Source organism: Bos grunniens, chromosome 12 (genome assembly GCF_055505025.1).
Source record: "Bos grunniens cultivar Pamir isolate PY7600 chromosome 12, Bosgru_T2T1.0, whole genome shotgun sequence".
Lineage (NCBI taxonomy): Eukaryota > Metazoa > Chordata > Mammalia > Artiodactyla > Bovidae > Bos > Bos grunniens.
The window spans coordinates 75,601,584-75,620,225 of NC_141176.1; the positions used below are offsets into that span (position 1 = coordinate 75,601,584).

Sequence of the window (18,642 nt, forward strand, 5' to 3'; positions counted from 1 at the left end):
AGCATTCATTTATATGAAAAGCCTTGGGGAAGGCGGCCACAGTGTGGCATCACCCCAAGTATTGGTGATGATAAAGAGCAAATCTTAAAATAACAGGGCTTATCTTTTCAAAACACTTAACAACTGCAACTTATTTGCCATCTTTGGAGTATGTAAGAGAATGTATTATCCAAATGTATCACCTCTGACATTGTGAATATATTTCCTGATGCCTCTTTTCCTTTTCCTAATCTTTTTCTTTCCTTATTTCTCGTAAGTCTGGGAAAGAAAAATTCCCTATTTTCCTTCTGCATTAATTGCAACATGATATAACATTTTATGTTTAGAAAAATGTTTACTGAGTGGCTGCTATGTCACGGAGTGTGCCGTGAGCTAGACAGAAGCAGTCCCTGTCCTCATGGGGCTCACATTCGCTTTCCTTGTGCTGAAATGCAAAAGCTGCAGGTGACCTGCCACCAGCTGTGCTTGCTTTAAGGGCCACACTGACTCACAAGGGCTATAATATGCAATTACCTAATATTGATCTAGGGAGAAATTCCAAGATAGAGTCTGCAGGATGTCAGGGGTCTGGGTAATTACGGCATAAACGGAAGCCAGCCTGCACTGCCACCCTAGCCTGAGAGTCCTGGTACTCACTTGCACATTCCAGGCGTTTGACATCTCCTGATGTATTTAGGAAATAGAGCTGAAGCAGGAAAAAAATGAGGCCAAGGAGAGCCAGGGGTATCACAGTCCAAGGAATCATAGCCACCATCACGATCACCACACCAATCACAAGTAGAAATGTCTGAAATAGTGAAGAAAGACACGGAGGCCTCCTTATGAAGGATTCTTTTCAAAGATAAACTTTAATAGATTGTTCTGTTAGGATTAAACTTCTTTCCTCGAAAGATGTGTTGGAATGGCAGGGAAAGCTTTCCTATCCAAAGGAAAAAAAATTATAGGTGCTCATTACGATATGTATTGCATGTGTCCAACACTACGATAAGAACTTTCTAGGCGTTAGCTCTTTTGATACACTCAGTAACCCTATGAGGCAGGCATTACTTTTTATTTTGGCCATGCCATGAATCTGGCGGGATCTCAGTTCCCTGACCAGGGATTGAACCTGGGCCACAGCAATGAAATAAGTCAATCCTAGCAGTCCTCACCAGTAGACACCAGAGAACTCCCCTAGGCAGTACTATTTTTAATGGATGAGAATGTTTGAGACTCAGAGGGTAGTTGTTGAATCCCAAACTATCAGGAGTCAGTAGGTGTTACTGATACTAAACAGATGAGCAAGAAGATATCACAGATGAGAAATTCAGAAACCTTAGCTATACACGCAGGGATAAAAAAGTGGTCAATTATAAATTCTAAGCCCAGTAAAAGGGGGGAAAATGGAAATGTCTACCTTTGGAAGTAAGAATTCCACTTTCTTGGTTTTCCATCCTTAGTTAATATATACTGAGTGCTGACTGCGTACAGGGCTGCACATTCGAAACTTCACATGTGTGAAGTCGATAATCTTTACAATAGCCCTATCAAGTAACAGTGTTATCTCATTTTACAGATCGAGACACTGAGGCACAAGAAGAGGAAAAGCAACTTGATGGAGACTGGAGACTGCAAAGCCTAAGTCATGGAGCCAGAGAGGTCATGTCTTGAGCCATTATGACATATTTAGGCTTGTTCCCAACATACAGCTAAGTAACATTATGCTAAGTATTTAAAATGTCCATTTCAAAGGTGAGTGATTATTGCAACAGCAGATACCATTTACCAGGTGTTTGCATGTGCTAAGAGTTCCACAAACATTTCACTTAGTCATCACCTCACCCCACAAGGTGATTTTATATTGGGAAGTGATCTTGGCCCAAAAAAGCAGCAGGTAGACTAAAAACTCAAGTCCTTGGCTGACTCTGATTTAAGTATCTTTATCAAGAAAAGTATAATATGATGGTGGAAAGCTTCAGGCAAGAATGCAGTCAACACTTAGCATCTGCCTGTTATGAAAGTGGAGTGAATAATGAACATGTGCAGATTTACATGGCCTGGACCAAGAACTCTGAAGGTTACAGACCTTCAGTTCAGTTCAGCCGCTCAGTTGTGTCCAACTCTTTGCCACCCCATGAATCGCAGCACACCAGGCCTCCCTGTCCATCACCAACTCCCAGAGTTCACTCAGACTCACATCCATCGAGTCAGTGATGCCATCCAGCCATCTCATCCTCTGTCGTCCCCTTCTCCTCCTGCCCCCAAACCCTCCCAGCATCAGAGTCTTTTCCAATGAGTCAACTCTTCGCATGAGGTGGCCAAAGTACTGGAGTTTCAGCTTTAGCATCATTCCTTCCAAAGAAATCCCAGGGCTGATCTCCTTCAGAATGGACTGGTTGGATCTCCTTGCAGTCCAAGGGACTCTCAAGTGTCTTATCCAACACCACAGTTCAAAAGCATCAATTCTTCGGCGCTCAGCCTTCTTCACAGTCCAACTCTCACATCCATACATGACCACAGGAAAAACCATAGCCTTGACTAGACGAACCTTTGTTGGCAAAGTAATGTCTCTGGTTTTGAATATGTTATCTAAGTTGGTCATAACTTTCCTTCCAAGGAGTAAGCATCTTTTAATTTGATGGCTGCAGTCACCATCTGCAGTGATTTTGGAGCCCCCCAAAATAAAATCTGTCACTGAAGCAATGGATTGTTTCCCCATCTATTTGCCATGAAGTGATGGGACCAGATGCCATGATCTTCGTTTTCTGAATGTTGAGCTTTAAGCCAACTTTTTCACTCTCCACTTTCACTTTCATCAAGAGGCTTTTTAGTTCTTCTTCACTTTCTGCCATAAGGGAGGTGTCATCTGCATATCTGAGGTTATTGATATTTCTCCCGGCAATCTTGATTCCAGCTTGTGCTTCTTCCAGCCCAACGTTTCTCATGATGTACTCTGCATATAAGTTAAATAAGCAGGGTGACAATATACAGCCTTGACGTACTCCTTTTCCTATTTGGAACCAGTCTGTTGTTCCATGTCCAGTTCTAACTGTTGCTTCCTGACCTGCATACAGGTTTCTCAAGAGGCAAGTCAGGTGGTCTGGTATCCCCATCTCTTTCAGAATTTTCCACAGTTTATTGTGATCCACACAGTCAAAGGCTTTGGCCTAGTCAATAAAGTAGAAATAGATATTTTTCTGGAATATTTTTTGCTTTTTTGATGATCCAGTGGATGTTGGCAATTTGATCTCTGGTTCCTCTGCCTTTTCTAAAACCAGCTTGAACATGTGGAAGTTCACAGTTCACATATTGCTGAAGCCTGGCTTGGAGAATTTTGAGCATTACTTTACTAGCGTGTGAGATGAGTGCAATTGTGCGGTAGTTTGAGCATTCTTTGGCCTTGCCTTTCTTTGGGCAGACCTTAGTTGGATACAAATCCGTGATGGTTTGCACAAGGCCCAGAGTGCTATGGAAACACAGGGAAGAATATGTGAACACTTTTCTTAGAGGATTCTAAGAAGACACTTCAGAAATGAATTTCACAGGCTGGTTTCTCTGTCAATATGAAGGCTTGCTTAAGCTTCTGATCTTTCTCCTAAGATGCTTCCCTCTCTCTGGGCAATCTTATCACCTTCACAGATTTAACTACCACCTGCTCAGTGAAGAATATGCAGGTGCCCTGCTCATCCCAGACTCTTATTTCATTATCTGCAGTATGCCTCAAGGTCCTAAGATCTAAGATAATTGAATTAAAACTGACAGACCTGGGATTGGAAATCAGAGAGACTAAAATTTTCTCTCCTCACATGACTGAGATTGTTTTACACTTAAAATCAAGTAGCATCTCTCCCTGTCCCTCTTAAAAAACATTCAAAAATATGTGATGGATTTGGATTTATGAGGGCTAATTAACCATGGGCTAAGCACACAGTGGGCCAGCCAGCTGTGGAAACTCAACCTTGGCTTAGTTTGCAGTAGCAAAGAGAATTCTTCACAAAAATTTAATGTAATTAATAATCACTGTCAAAATAGAATATTGATTTAGTGAGAAATTGATTCTGGGGATAAATTATATACCTAACCTACATGACTAATTTAGAAAATAAGGTTGCAGAGGAGAAAACAATCAGATATCTGTGCAGTAAAAACAGTCTGCCTCCAAGTCTCAGCTTAGCTCACGTTAGTGAACAGGAGAAAACTTTGTCCACAGGCTATGTGGCCTGCAGTCAGATAATCATTGCTGCATTTTTTTGTGTGCAATTTTTGATAAATGCATTTCATTTCCACAATTACTACTTGGAAATGAAAAAGTCCCCACAAGCTTGGTCACTAAAAGGTAAAAAGAATTAAGCAACAGGAGAAACATCCCACATGAACAACAGCACTGAATGAGATGAGAGCTGAAGTGACCCCAAATCATTCTTTAGAACCTCAAGTTTCACAGACAAAACAAAGGCAGTGTAATCATCTTTTGACAGGAAAGAGTTTTCTGTAGGAGGCACTCTTTGTCTTAATCTTAAACCAGATATCTCTATATTCTGTGCATCTCTAGGCTTAGCACAACCTGCAGATCTTTTAGTCACATACTGTGCTGTGGTTAGTCACTCAGTTGTGTCGGACTCTTTGTGACCCCATGGACTGTAGCCCACCAGGCTCCTTTGTCCATGGGGATTCTCAAGGAAAGACTACCAGAGGGGTTTGCCATTCCCTTCTCCAGGGGATCTTCCCAACTCAGGGATCAAACCCAGGTCTGCTTTACTGCAGGTGGATTCTTTACCATCTGAGCCACCAGGGAAGCCTTGATCACACAATACCTTGCTTAATCTGTTGATTCTTTCCATGGGTCACAGTGGAAATGAAGAATGATTAATTAAAGGATGACTTGATCTCTTCCCTAGCTTCCCCTTCACTAATTTTGTGAATAAGATGGCATCTGAAGAAAGAGCATGAGAAGTCGACAAACCTGCACACAGTGGGGGACGGTGATGACTCTGACCTCCATCTCCCTGATCAACTAATTACTTCCCTTTTTCCCTTTAAAAACTTTCATGGCTGAGCATACTCTTCAGAGGTAGTTTCTGGGGGACGCTGAATCCACCATCTCCCCATCTCCCAATTGCTGGCATTTGGGTTAAAGACAATTATTCTTCCTACTAATATTTATGAGTATTGATCTTGTAGGTGGTGAGCAGTGGGACCTGGTTCCATAACATCTGGATAAAAGATATTTCTGTAGGGTTGTTTGTTTGCTTAAATACCTTAAGTTACAGCACTCAACATGTGAAAAGCTACCTACAAAAACAAAATTTCTGAGATGACTTTGATCCCATGCTCAAATTATGGGCTTAGATGCACTTTCCTTTAAAAGCTTTGTATCTTAAACAACTCCTCTCTACTGTCCTGGTAAAGGTATTCAGATCAGATCAGTCGCTCAGTCGTGTCCGACTCTTTGCGATCCCATGAATTGCAGCACACCAGGCCTCCCTGTCCATCACCAACTCCCGGAGTTCACTCAGACTCATGTCCATTGAGTCAGTGATGACATCCAGCCATCTCATCCTCTGTCGTCCCCTTCTCCTCCTGCCCCCAATCCCTCCCAGCGTCAGAGTCTTTTCCAATGAGTCAACTCTTTGCATGAGGTGGCCAAAGTACTGGAGTTTCAGCTTTAGCATCATTCCTTCCAAAGAAATCCAGGGTTGATCTCCTTCAGAATGGACTGGTTGGATCTCCTTGCAGTCCAAGGGACCCTGAAGAGTCTTCTCCAACACCACAGTTCAAAAGCATCAATTCTTCGGTGCTCAGCCTTCTTCACAGTCCAACTCTCATATCCATACATGACCACAGGAAAAACCGTAGCCTTGACTAGATGAACTTTTGTTGGCAAAGTAATGTCTCTGCTTTTGAATATGCTATCTAGCTTGGTCATAACTTTCCTTCCAAGGAGTAAGCATCTTTTAATTTCATGGCTGTAGTCAGGTATTACTTTCACCTTATTATTACATATCTTTATAAGTAACCACACCTGGCTTTATCCAAAACAAAACAAAAAAGTTGCAGTAAATATGTGTCCTTTGTGGTAATACAATGCATAATTTAGCTCATCTAAGCTATCTCTCTATGAGAGGTGCTTGTTTCTGTTATGAAATGTGCTCACAGTAAAGGAAATCCACACCAGACATCTGGAAGGCAGAGGGAGGATCACTTGCCCAGCATGTCGCTGCTTCAGACCAACCTCATCGTGACTGTGGAGCCACTTCTGCCCCAGGAGTTACTCATGTTAACTCAGCCTCCCTATCACAGCCGCCCCTTTCTCTCACAACCATGACCTTCTCTGAAGGTAACAAGCACATCACCAGGCTGAAAGCCCACCCTTAACCAGTGTGAAAAGGCCTTGAAAAACAGGCACTTTACTATTCCCTGTGAGAACTCTGACAGGACTGCTTTGTTACCTGGATTAAATCTTGAAATGTCAGGGGCAGTAAGTCATCCATAAGCCCAATGTCTTTGCAGAAACGATTTAAAATTCTTCCTGAAAGAACAGGATATGAGAAATTACTCATTTCCCCAGTCACACCCTTTAAGAGAAAGAATTCATGAACAAATGAAAACAATATTTTTAAAGTATATATATATATATATTTAATATATTACAGAGTCATAGGAAATATGCCAATGTCAGTGGTAAAGAAAGAGAAAATAGGATGATACCTAGAGAAATAAAAATACCAAATGACCGTCAGTGGGGAATTGAAATTGAGGCATTTTTTAAAAGAATTGGTGGGGGGAATCTCGTGGCAGTATCAAGAAAGGTTGGTGGATTTGAGAAAGTTTCCTCCTTTATATCAATCCAACCTGAGATATCTACCAAGTGCCAAATTGGTAAACAGCTACAAAATACTTAAATTAATCCCAATTATTACACTAATTTTGCTGATACTTTTTAAATAAGCATAATTACAAACTCTCTAATTTTTTTTTCCTTAAAAAAGTTTAAAGCACCTTACATTTTGAAAAATTGTGGATTCCTGCCATTTCCAAGTTATGAGCTAACTACACGGGTAATAAATCGTTATTTGCAGAGGTACAGCAGGTGGGGCAAACACAGACTCATGCTTAAGCATCCAAGAAGACCAGAGGCATATAGGTAGGAAAACAGAAATATTTCTTAATGACTAAAAGGTAACTTATCATCATTGATTTTATTTCCCTTCTCAGAATCCATGAAAACAATATATCCTAAAGACTGAAGGTTTGGAAGATTGTCACTGAGCAGGATCTCTGATAAAAGCTATGGAGCATGTCCACTGGAAAATGCCCATATGCATTGTTTTATGATTTGGGGGGGATTCTTAAACCATGAGCCATAAGAACTGGGGTGGCCATGAGAGACGTGGGCCAGGTGAGAACTGCTCATTCTGGGGGAACAGGACATCACCTGTCAGTTGACTCCTCCTGTCACAGGAATGCACTCCTAAAAAGTACATGCACTTTGTCTCCAAGAAGGGTACTTTTCCTGGCCCAGTGCACCTCGAATGCCCTTCAGGGCAAAATGCAGTCTGTGGCTCCTATCTTTGAGAGAATTATAACTGCCAAAAGTTGAAACCTCTGTCATGCAGCAGATCTCTGAAACATTAGATGGTATATGGAAACTACTATCACAAAAATCCTCTGAAGTTTTATAAGCTATTTTTGCTTTTCTTTTTCATTAAATGTATATAAGCGAGTTCTACAGGATGACAGAATCATTCATTTCAGAGTTTCAGGCCTTTCAGACATGATTGAGGCTGAATGTAAGACTCAGGACAAGTAGATGCTCCCTGCCTAACACACACAGCTACCTGACAGCCAGGTGTTCATCGAGTAAGTGCTCTCTGTCTTCACTCAGGTCTCTCTACCCAAAACTATGCATTTCTTCACCGACCTTAATGCCATTATATATCCCAAATGGTAAGTTATGACATTTACATGGTTAGTTTGCTAATGCTAATTGGGCAGTATTTATTCTGTTGTATTTATTCTGTTGCATTTGTTATGCCTTTAACAGCTTTAAAAATATAATCTACAGCTTATAAGAACTGACCAGGAATCTCATTTTTATCCCAGGTTGCTTTAACCATATTTTGCATAAAAGGAAGTTTTGAGGTATCAGACTGTCCATGTGTTAGAAATGCAGAAAGACTGCCTGGATTTAACCAGACTGAACAAAACACAGAATGTCTCTAAAAACATCCTGTAATGAAATTTGAAGCTTTGACAATCTAAAACTGTCTTAGGTCAACTTTAATTCTCACTTGAGAAATTTGTCATTTTTCATACTTTTTGAAAAAGCTGAATACATAGGCATTCTACGTTTTGACCAGTAATAACCTTTTTTAAAACTATAGTAAATTCCTGCTACTCTTAAAAAGTGCATCCACTTCCCTGGAATAATTCCAATGTTCATTTTAAATAGAACTTATAACTTTATAAAATTTCCAGCTGTCTATTACACAATAGACCTGTAAGAAACTTTTGCCTTATCATTTTCTTTCTTTTTTTTAATTTTTTTTAAATTTTATTTTATTTTTAAATTTTACATAATTGTATTAGTTTTGCCAAATATCAAAATGAATCCACCACAGGTATACATGTGTTCCCCATCCTGAATCCTCCTCCCTCCTCCCTCCCCATACCATCCCTCTGGGTCGTCCCAGTGCACTAGCCCCAAGCATCCAGTATCGTGCATCGAACCTGGACTGGCAACTCGTTTCTTACATGATATTTTACATGTTTCAATGTCATTCTCCCAAATCTTCCCACCCTCTCTGCCTTATCATTTTCAAGCAAAAAGTAAACCAGATGTTTGGTGCTTATATGCAAAATTAAGCTCTCCCTCTGAAACCAAATTAAAATGAACTCATGAGTGAAGCAAAGCCCTGATGAAAACAGAAACAAGGACAAAACAAGTAAACAAAGAAAAAACATGCTGTGGATTTTTTGTGGTTTATTTGTCTTAGTTATTTTTCTATTTTTCCTTGCATCTGGGAAATCACACGCATCGTTTCCCATTCCCAATTGTTTTATCAAATTTATCATATTAATTTGGATTTTATAGAAGAAAAAGACCAAAAAATCCATAACGTTGCATCAGGTCAGTTAATCAAACAATCAGTTAATGCCAGCTATTTGCTATGCATTTCTTTAAATGCTTTACATGTATTAATTCTCCTTGTTCTCACACACAAAAACGTTGAGAATATTATCTCTACTTAGTAGAGTACTAAGTAATAGTTGAGTACTAGTAATAGTTGAGTACTAGTAATAGTTGAGTACTATTATCTCTACTCTACAGAAAAAGTTGAGGTCAACAGAGGTTAAACTTGACAAAGACCTGTCTCTTGGTGGCTGGAATGGGATTCACATTCAGAAGTTCAGTTCAGTCCAGTCGCTCAGTTATGTCTGACTCTTTGCAACCCCATGAATCGCAGCACGCCAGGCCTCCCTATCCATCACCAACTCCCGAAGTTTACCCAAATTCATGTCCATCGAGTTGGTGATGCCATCCAGCCATCTCATCCCCTGTCGTACACTTCTCCTCCTGCCCCCAATCCTTCCCAGAATCAAGGTGTTTTCCAATGAGTCAACTCTTCACATGAGGTGGCCAAAGTACTGGAGTTTCAACTTCAACATCAGTCCTTCCAATGAAAACCCAGGACTAATCTCCTTTAGGATGGACTTGTTGGATTTCCTTGCAGTCCAAGGGAGTCTCAAAGTCTTCTTCAACACCACAGTTCAAAAGCATGAATTCTTTGGTGCTCAGCTTTTTTCACAGTCCAACTCTCACATCCATACATGATCACTGTAAAAACTATACCTTATGTTGGCAAAGTAATGTCTCTGTTTTTTAATATGCTATCTAGGTTGCTCATAAGTTTCCTTCCAAGGAGTAAGCGTTTTTTACTTTCATGGCTGCAATTACCATCTGCAGTAATTTTGGAGCCCCCAAAAATAAAGTCTGACACTGTTTCCACTGTTTCCCCATCTATTTGCCATGAAGTGATGGGACCAGATGCCATGATCTTAGTTTTCTGAATGTTGAGCTTTAAGTCAACCTTTTCACTCTCCTCTTTCACTTTCATAGAGACTCTTTTGTTCTTCTTCACTTTCTGCCAGAAGGGTGGTGTCATCTGCATATCTGAGGTTATTGATATTTCTCCCAGCAATCTTGATTCCAGCTTGGGCTTCTTCCAGACCAGCGTCTCTCATGATGTACTCTGCATATAAGTTGAATAAGCAGGGTGACAATATACAGCCTTGACGTACTCCTTTTCCTATTTGGAACCAGTCCATTGTTCCATGTCCAGTTCTAACTGTTGTTTCCTGACCTGCATATAGGTTTCTCAAGAGACAGGTAAGGTGGTCTGGTATTCCCATCTCTTTCAGAATTTTCCAGTTTATGGTAATCCACACAGTCAAAGGCTTTGGCACAGTCAATAAAACAGAACTAGATGATTTTCTCGAACTCTCTTGCTTTTTCGATGATCCAGCAGATGTTGGCCATTTGATCTCTGGTTCCGCTGCCTTTTCTAAAACCAGTTTGAACATCTGGAAGTTTACAGTTCACGTACTGCTGAAGCCTGGCTTGGAGAATTTTGAGCATTACTTTACTAGCGTGTGAGATGAGTGCAATTGTGTGGCAGTTGAGCATTCTTTGGCATTGCCTTTCTTTGGGATTGGAATGAAAACTGACCTTTTCTAGTCCTGTGGCCACTGCTGAGTTTTCCAAATTTTCTGGTGTATTGAGTGCAGCACTTTCACAGCATCATCTTTTAAGATTTGAAATAGCTCAACTGGAATTCCATCACCTCCACTAGCTTTGCTCATAGTGATGCTTTCTAAGGCCCACTTGACTTCATATTCCAGGATGTCTGGCTCTAGGTGAGTAATCACATCATCATGATTATCTGGGTTGTGAAGATCTTTTTTGTATAGTTCTTCTGTGTATTCTTGCCACTTTTCTTAATATCTTCTGCTTCTGTTGGGTCCATACCATTGCTGTCCTTTATTGAGCCCATCTTTGCATGAAATGTTCCCTTGGTATCTCTAATTTTCTTGAAGAGATCTCTAGTCTTTCCCATTCTGTTGTTTTCCTCTATTTCTTTGCACCGATCACTGAGGAAGGCTTTCTTATCTCTCCTTTCTATTCTTTGGAACTCTGCATTCAAATGGGAATATCTTTCCTTTTCTCCTTTGCTTTTCACTTTTCTTCTTTCCACTTTTCTTCTTTTCACAGCTGTTTGTAAGGCCTCCTCAGACAGCCATTTTCCTTTTTTGCATTTCTTTTCTATTGGGATGGTCTTGATCCTTATCTCCTGTACAATGTCACGAACCTCAGTCCATAGTTCATCAGGCACTCTATCAGATCTAGTCCCTTAAATCTATTTCTCACTTCCACTGTATAATCATAAGGGATTTGATTTAGGTCATACCTGAATGGTCTAGTGGTTTTCCCTACTTTCTTCAATTTAAGTCTGAATTTGGCAATAAGGAGTTCATGTTCTGTGCCACAGTCAGCTCCCGGTCTTGTTTTTGCTAACTGGATAGAGCTTCTCCATCTTTGGTTGCAAAGAATATAATCAATCTGATTTCGGTGTTGACCATCTGATGATATCCATGTGTAGAGTCTTCTCTTTTGTTGTTGGAAGACGATGTTTGCTATGACCAGTGAGTTCTTTTGGCAAAACTTGGATGTGGGATAGCTCCTCTTGGCCGTGCCCCTGACCTCAGACGTGGGGTAACTCCTCTTGGCTGCGACCCCTGACCTCCCACATTCAGAAGAGCTGACTCCAAAGTCTGTTTTCTTTACCAAGGGTAATATGGATCCCACATGACATATTGGTTCAAAACCACTATTGAAAAATAACGAAAAACCATTCAATTTAGTCTGGGTAAAGTCTAGAGTCATTTTAATTTGCTGGTTAATTTTCAAACTTTAAATTTCACAACTCTTTAATAGAATCTAATAATATGGATCTTATTCCAGTGTGACAGTCTAATTCAAAAGGAGCCTTTCTCTCTCTCTCTCTCTGAATCAGTGATACCACTGATACCACTCTGAATCAGTGCTGCTTAAGATAACTGTGCTTCTGTCAAAAGGATCTTGACTGTGCCAGTGAAGTGACTGGCACAGCTATTACAAAGCTTTGTCCTAGCAGAACTGAGACACTGGAACATCTCTGCCTTCATCCCAACTCCATGTCTATTAATAGATTTTAAATGTATACTGATGACAATCAAAGTTTCCTCTCTTATCTGACATCAAATTTTAAAAAATGGACATAACAATTAAGGGAAGAGAAAAGATGAGGTATGTTTTAAAAAATACTCAATATTTATCCACAATTTATAAGGTACTCATTTTAGCACCTAAGACTTCAAACCTTAATCTCATCTAGAAAGCAGTCATTGGATACAGCAAGAACCAAGAGAAGACATACCTGAAAACCAGGCCAATTAAGCATGAAACTCCTACAGTTGCTTTGTGAAGGGAGATGGGAGTGGTTAGAAAATTTGGCACCAAAAGGAATTCAACCTCCTTCAGTTTTTAGAATTTCTCATTGTAGGAGTGAAATCTACTCACCTGGTCTAAAACATTGGTCAATTTGTTAATAAAACTAGCTGATCTTGTAAGATAAACCACTAATTGTCTAGGTTACACTGGTGCTGCCTTTTATACCTTTTGTTAATCTGGCTATTTGTGTCACAAGTGTTTACTTAATCTTAAATCAAGGAAAAAACAGTTTTCTAGTAACACTGATGACTCATCATTTTGAAATAGGTATTTATTTTCCTTCCATTCACAGGGCTATGTCAAGATTAACATTCAAAAATCAGCATTCCTCCCTTTTACCTTTTAAGGGCCTATAGTTTATAAAGTAAAACAATTAGGTATCAAATATTTGATCCTCCTAAGATTCATCTTCAATGCACATTAAATCCCAGGGAAATGTATTAACTGTTTGGCAGTTTTGTCTCCTTTATTGACAGACAGCAGAAATTTGGTGACAGAAAACTGACAGAAAACAGAACTTGGAAGCTTGACCGACAGTCAACAGAAATTTATGGTTCCATGAAACAGCTTCTAGTGAACTAATATATGTGGTTTTCTCTTCATGACATCATATACCAGAAACAAAGTCCATCCTAAATTATGTATTACAAACTCTACTTTTGAAAATACGATAGGAAAGAGTTCAATTTAATCTACCACTAAGTGAGTAGATAATTGATTGACCCAAACCTTTTGGGCAAACTAGGCTTATCTTTGTGATACTTATTTGAGTTTGAATTTTCTTGAAGGAATGAAGTCCTGCTACTAGATATAGGAGGGGGAAGCAAGATAAACATTAGTGTGCTGGCTGCTCTAAGATCAGTGAACTTGAAGATTTAAACTTGGTCCCAAATTCTTGAATAATAAATGAACTAGTGTCTAGAGAAGCCTATAGGTCTTGAACATGAAGAACCTGGCTAACTGTGGTCATGAGACCTCAGAGGCTGAAATAATAGAAATTCAGTTCCTTTTAATGCTCCCAACTTTACAAGTGTAGTTTTCACATTAACAGGCAAAGTGGAGCAACTTCACAGCCATAATAGCATGGGGCTCCTCCAGTCACTTCCTTGTTCTAACTTCCTAATAAGATGTGATCTGTGTGGGCCACTGCATTTTACCATCCTGTGCTCCTCACAGTGCCTGGGCAAACAACATGCACTGAAAAATTTACACAAGACGCTGCCCTCAACATTCTTATTTAATCCTCACAACAGTCTTGTGAAACAGGAAGAGCAGCATCTCCACTTCACAGGAGATGAAGTTCCCAGACACCATGTCATTATTGTCACTAAGGCTCATTAGGCACCGACCATGTGCTAAGCACTGTGAATGTATTAACTAACTTGGCACAGTTATAAAAAATCTGACTGCCAATGCAGGAGATGCAAGAGACACGGGTTTGATTCCTGGGTCAAGAAGATGCCTTGGAGTCAGAAATGGCAACCCACTCCAGTATTCTTGCCTAGAAAATTCCATGGACAGAGGAGCCTGGTGGGCTATAGTCCATGGGGTCACAAAGAGTTACACACGACCAAATGACTGAGCACAACAACAATACCCACAACATTAAGATCAGTCAGTTTCATTCTTTTACAAGTGGTTGACCAGATTTCCCAGCACTACTTGTTAAAGAGATTGTCTTTAATCCATTGTATATTCTTGCCTCCTTTGTCAAAGATAAGGTGTCCATATGTGCGTGGATTTATCTCTGGAAGAACTAAATAGACATTTCTCCAAAGAAGACATACAGATGGCTAACAAACACATGAAAAGATGCTCAACATCACTCATTCTCAGAGAAATGCAAATCAAAACCACTATGAGGTACCATTTCACACCAGTCAGAATGGCTGCGATCCAAAAGTCTACAAATAATAAATGCTGGAGAGGGTGTGGAGAAAAGGGAACCCTCTTACACTGTTGGTGGGAATGCAAACTAGTACAGCCACTATGGAGAACAGTGTGGAGATTCCTTAAAAAACTGGAAATAGAACTTCCTTATGATCCAGCAATCCCACTGCTGGGCATTCACACTGAGGAAACCAGAAGGGAAAGAGACACATGTACCCCAATGTTCATCGCAGCACTCTTTATAATAGCCAAGACATGGAAGCAACCTAGATGTCCATCAGCAGATGAATGGATAAGAAAGCTGTGGTACATATACACAATGGAGTATTACTCAGCCATTAAAAAGAATACATTTGAGTCAGTTCTAATGAGGTGGATGAAACTGGAGCCTATTATACAGAGTGAAGTAAGCCAGAAGGAAAAACATAAATACAGTATACTAACGCATATATATGGAATTTAGAAAGATGGTAACAATAACCCGGTGTACGAGACAGCAAAAGAGACACTGATGTATAGAACAGTCTTATGGACTCTGTGGGAGAGGGTGGGAAGTTTTGGGAGAATGGCAATGAAACATGTAAAATATCATGTAGGAAATGAGTTGCCAGTCCAGGTTCGATGCACGATGCTGGATGCTTGGGGCTGGTGCACTGGGACGGCCCAGAGGGATGGTATGGGGAGGGAGGAGGGAGGAGGGTTCGGGATGGGGAACACATGTATACCTGTGGCGGATTCATTTTGATATTTGGCAAAACTAATACAATAATGTAAAGTTTAAAAATAAAATAAAATTAGGAAAAAAAATAAGATCAGTCAGGTGTGAATAGAATCCTCATTTTTACAGGTAAGAAAACCAAGAAATAGAGAATTTAAGTAACAAACACATACGTATTAACATAATTATAAATTGCTATTACTATTAGTAACTAGCACCAGTACTGAACCCAGGCAGTTGGCTCGAGAGTCCATACTTTTAAATCAAGGCAGACAAATCCTACCTTGAGATCTGCCTGCCCAATAGTGTCCACCTGCTTTGGCCTACAGTCCTGTGGCTAGTTGATGACTAGGTCAAGGCTACTTCTGTCTGACCTCCAGCCCACCTCCCTTAACAGGTCCTGTCAATTATTACTTGCATAAGCAAAGCCACCCTGGGCCTCACAAAAAATCTAACCAATTAGATAAAGTGGGCATGTACACTGATGAACTAACTCCTCAAAGAAACCCAGTATAGAGGCTACCTTCCAAAACAGGATAGGTGAAAGACACAGGGTGGAGACATCAACCACTGGGAAACCTCCAGGGACACTCATATTGAGAAACTTACTACTGAACATCCACCTGCTACGTACCACAAAGCCTCTTCTTACATGTCAGCAAAAGTCCACTATAGAGTTAATTTCATTGAAGAGGATATTTACATTTCATCAATCTTCTAATTAATTTATCATTGCCATTTTAGGTAAACCTCAAAGTGTCCACACATGCCAGAAGCTCTGTGATTCCAGAAATGGATGGGAAATGAAAGAAAGAAATGCGCAGCCTGTCTCATGGAGAGAGATTCCTTGTAAGAAGGTCCTTCCTAAAGAATAACTTAGCTTGTGGGCTGTGCTTAGTCTCTCAGTCGTGTCTGACTCTTTGTGACCCCATGGACTGCAGCCCACTAGGCTCCTGTGTCCATGTGGATTCTCTAGGCAAGAATACTGAACTGTGTTGCCATGCCCTCCTCCAGGGGATCTTCCCAACTCAGGGATCAAACCTAAGTCTCCCACATTGTAGGTAGATTGATTCTTTATCATCTGAGCCACCAGGGAAGCTTAACACCACATAACACAGCCAACATTTTTTTAATTTCTTTTTTAATTAGAGGAAAATTGCTTCACAATGTTGTATTGGTTTCTGCCGTACAACAATGTGAGTTAGCCATAATTATACATATACCCCCTTCCTCTGGAGCCTCCCTCCCCCCTCCCCATTGCACCCCTCTAGGTTATCACAAAGTGTCAGGCTGGGCTCCTTGTGTTTTATATCAACTTCCCACCAGCTGTCTATTTTACACATGATAGTGTTTGTACGTCTGTGCTACTCTCCTTCCCCTGGTGTGCCCGGAAGTCCATTCTCTACATCTGAGTCTCCACTCCTTCCTGCAAATAGGTTCATCAGTACCATTTTTGTAGAGTCCATGTATATGCATTAATATACAATATTTGTTTTAATCTTTCTTACTTCACTCTGTATAACGGCTATAGGTTCATCCACCTCACTACCACTAACTCGAGTAGTCAGCAACACTGAAATACACTTCCATCAAATATATGGTGTTTTGTATGCCAGGCAACAAATGGGTTCCTAAATCATTCTGCAAAGGGAATATTTATTTTTCCACAAACACAAATTGGAATAAAAGCTTATATGCTTCTATATTCATTTTCTCTGGTAGGAGGAAAAACATCAGCTTTTTATAGAAAATGGATCAACACAGGACAGTGATTTTCTTTCAAGTATCTCCTCCATTTTCAAACATAAGCTATAATAAGGCACAAAATGGGTTTGTTAACAACCATTTTTACTGAGAAAACTTGGTGTCTGACTTACCTATTGAGTTTCTATCGAAGAACACTACCAGAGATCTCAAAATGGACTCTACCATTTTGTTGTGCAAAATTTGTGAAGAACGAACAAGGATGTAGAATAAAACCAGAGATCTCGTGATGCCAAAAAGGATGGTAAATACATTTAAACCTGAAATAAAGAAACATCACTCAGCACAAGATCTCTGCTTTTTCTTCAATGATCCTAAAGCAGAGCAAACACTTTATAAGTGCATTATATATTTTATTCTATAATTTATGTATAAATTCATATATAATATATAAATTTATACATATAATAGATTCTATAAGAGTTTAATACAATCACAAATACATTTATAAAGAATATAAAAATCACTGTTTCTCATTAAATAGAAACCACATGGGGAAAACAGCAGGTGTAAGCTACAACTTCAGGCTTTCCTAATTCAAGTACAAGTTCTAATAAAACTGAGAAGAAAGAAAATGATAAAATGCAGTCATCTTTTTCTCTCTGAATATCAAATCTTACTAATTACAACATGTCTCACAATTTAAAAGTGAGGTATGTTTTGGTACCAAACAAAAGTTGGCTTTAAGGCAATAAATAGTAGACTGAATAATGCAGAAAATGAATATGTGATGTGAAAGATTGATCACGGGAAATCACCCAATCAGAACAGCAGACAGAAACACAAATGTAAAAAAAAAAAAAAAAAAAGCAATATGAGACCTATTTGATAATATAAAGCATGCCAATCTAGGCATAATAGAAATTCCTGAAGGAGAATAAAGAGGAAAAAAAGGATTAAAATGTATCTGAAGAAACTATGGCAGAAAACTTTCCAAATATAAAGAAGGAAACAGATATTTTAGTACAGAAGCAGAGGGTCCCAAGTGAGATAAGCCTGAACAGACCTAAACAAAGACATATACAATTAAAATGGCAGAAGTTAAAGAGAAGATTCAAAGGCAGCAAGAGAAAAACAAAAGTTAATTACAAAGGAATCCCACCCCCATCCCCAGCCCACCCTGGGCCAAGGCTATTAGTTGTTGTTTCTACAGAAAAGTTGCAGGCAAGAAGGGAATGGCAAGATATATTCAAGGTCCTAAAAGGGAAAAAAATCTGCAACCTAACATACTCTATCCAGCAAGATGAGCACTTAGAAGGAGAGATAAAAGTTCTCAGACAAGCAAACAGCAAAACAATACCAAACTGTCCTAAAGGATATACGAAAAGTGAAAATGAAAGTCGCTCAGTCTTGTCCTTTGTGACCCTGTGGACTACAGTCCATGGAATTCTCCAGGCCAGAATACTGGAGTGGGTAGCCTATCCCTTCTCCAGTGAATCTTCCCAACTCAGGAATCAAACCCAGGTCTCCTGCATTGCAGGCAGATTCTTTACCAACTGAGTTATCAGGGAAGACCGCCCCCACCCCCAACCCACACACACCATATACTATAAGGTCTTCTCTAAACAGAAAAGAAGCAAGATTCCATGGGAAAGAGAATATCACAGTTGGACAGAAAATCACTTAAATAAGCCAATACATAGATTAAACATTTTTTTCTGTGAAATCGATGATAACCACATGAACAGCAAAAGGGTAAACATTAAGATGTATAAGAGGCACATCAAAATCATAAAATGGG

General features: G+C 39.7%; 1 protein-coding gene and 1 long non-coding RNA gene across 2 annotated transcripts in view; one reads left to right on the forward strand and one right to left on the reverse strand.

Moving 5' to 3' along the window:
• Positions 1–18,642, reverse strand: part of LOC147361921 (ATP-binding cassette sub-family C member 4-like) — a 135,914-nt gene that overhangs the window by 39,150 nt on the left and 78,122 nt on the right. Inside the window, exons 19-21 of the mRNA XM_086330244.1 lie at positions 17,015–17,161; positions 6,429–6,508; positions 637–787 (exon numbers count right to left, since the gene is read on the reverse strand). Of these exons, the coding sequence (XP_086186370.1) occupies positions 637–787; positions 6,429–6,508; positions 17,015–17,161 (378 nt within the window). The remainder of the gene's footprint in view (positions 1–636; positions 788–6,428; positions 6,509–17,014; positions 17,162–18,642) is intronic.
• LOC147361922 (uncharacterized) lies at positions 8,690–17,190 on the forward strand. Its single transcript, XR_015138395.1, has 2 exons — positions 8,690–13,231; positions 15,882–17,190. It is a non-coding gene; the product is annotated as an uncharacterized LOC147361922 (long non-coding RNA).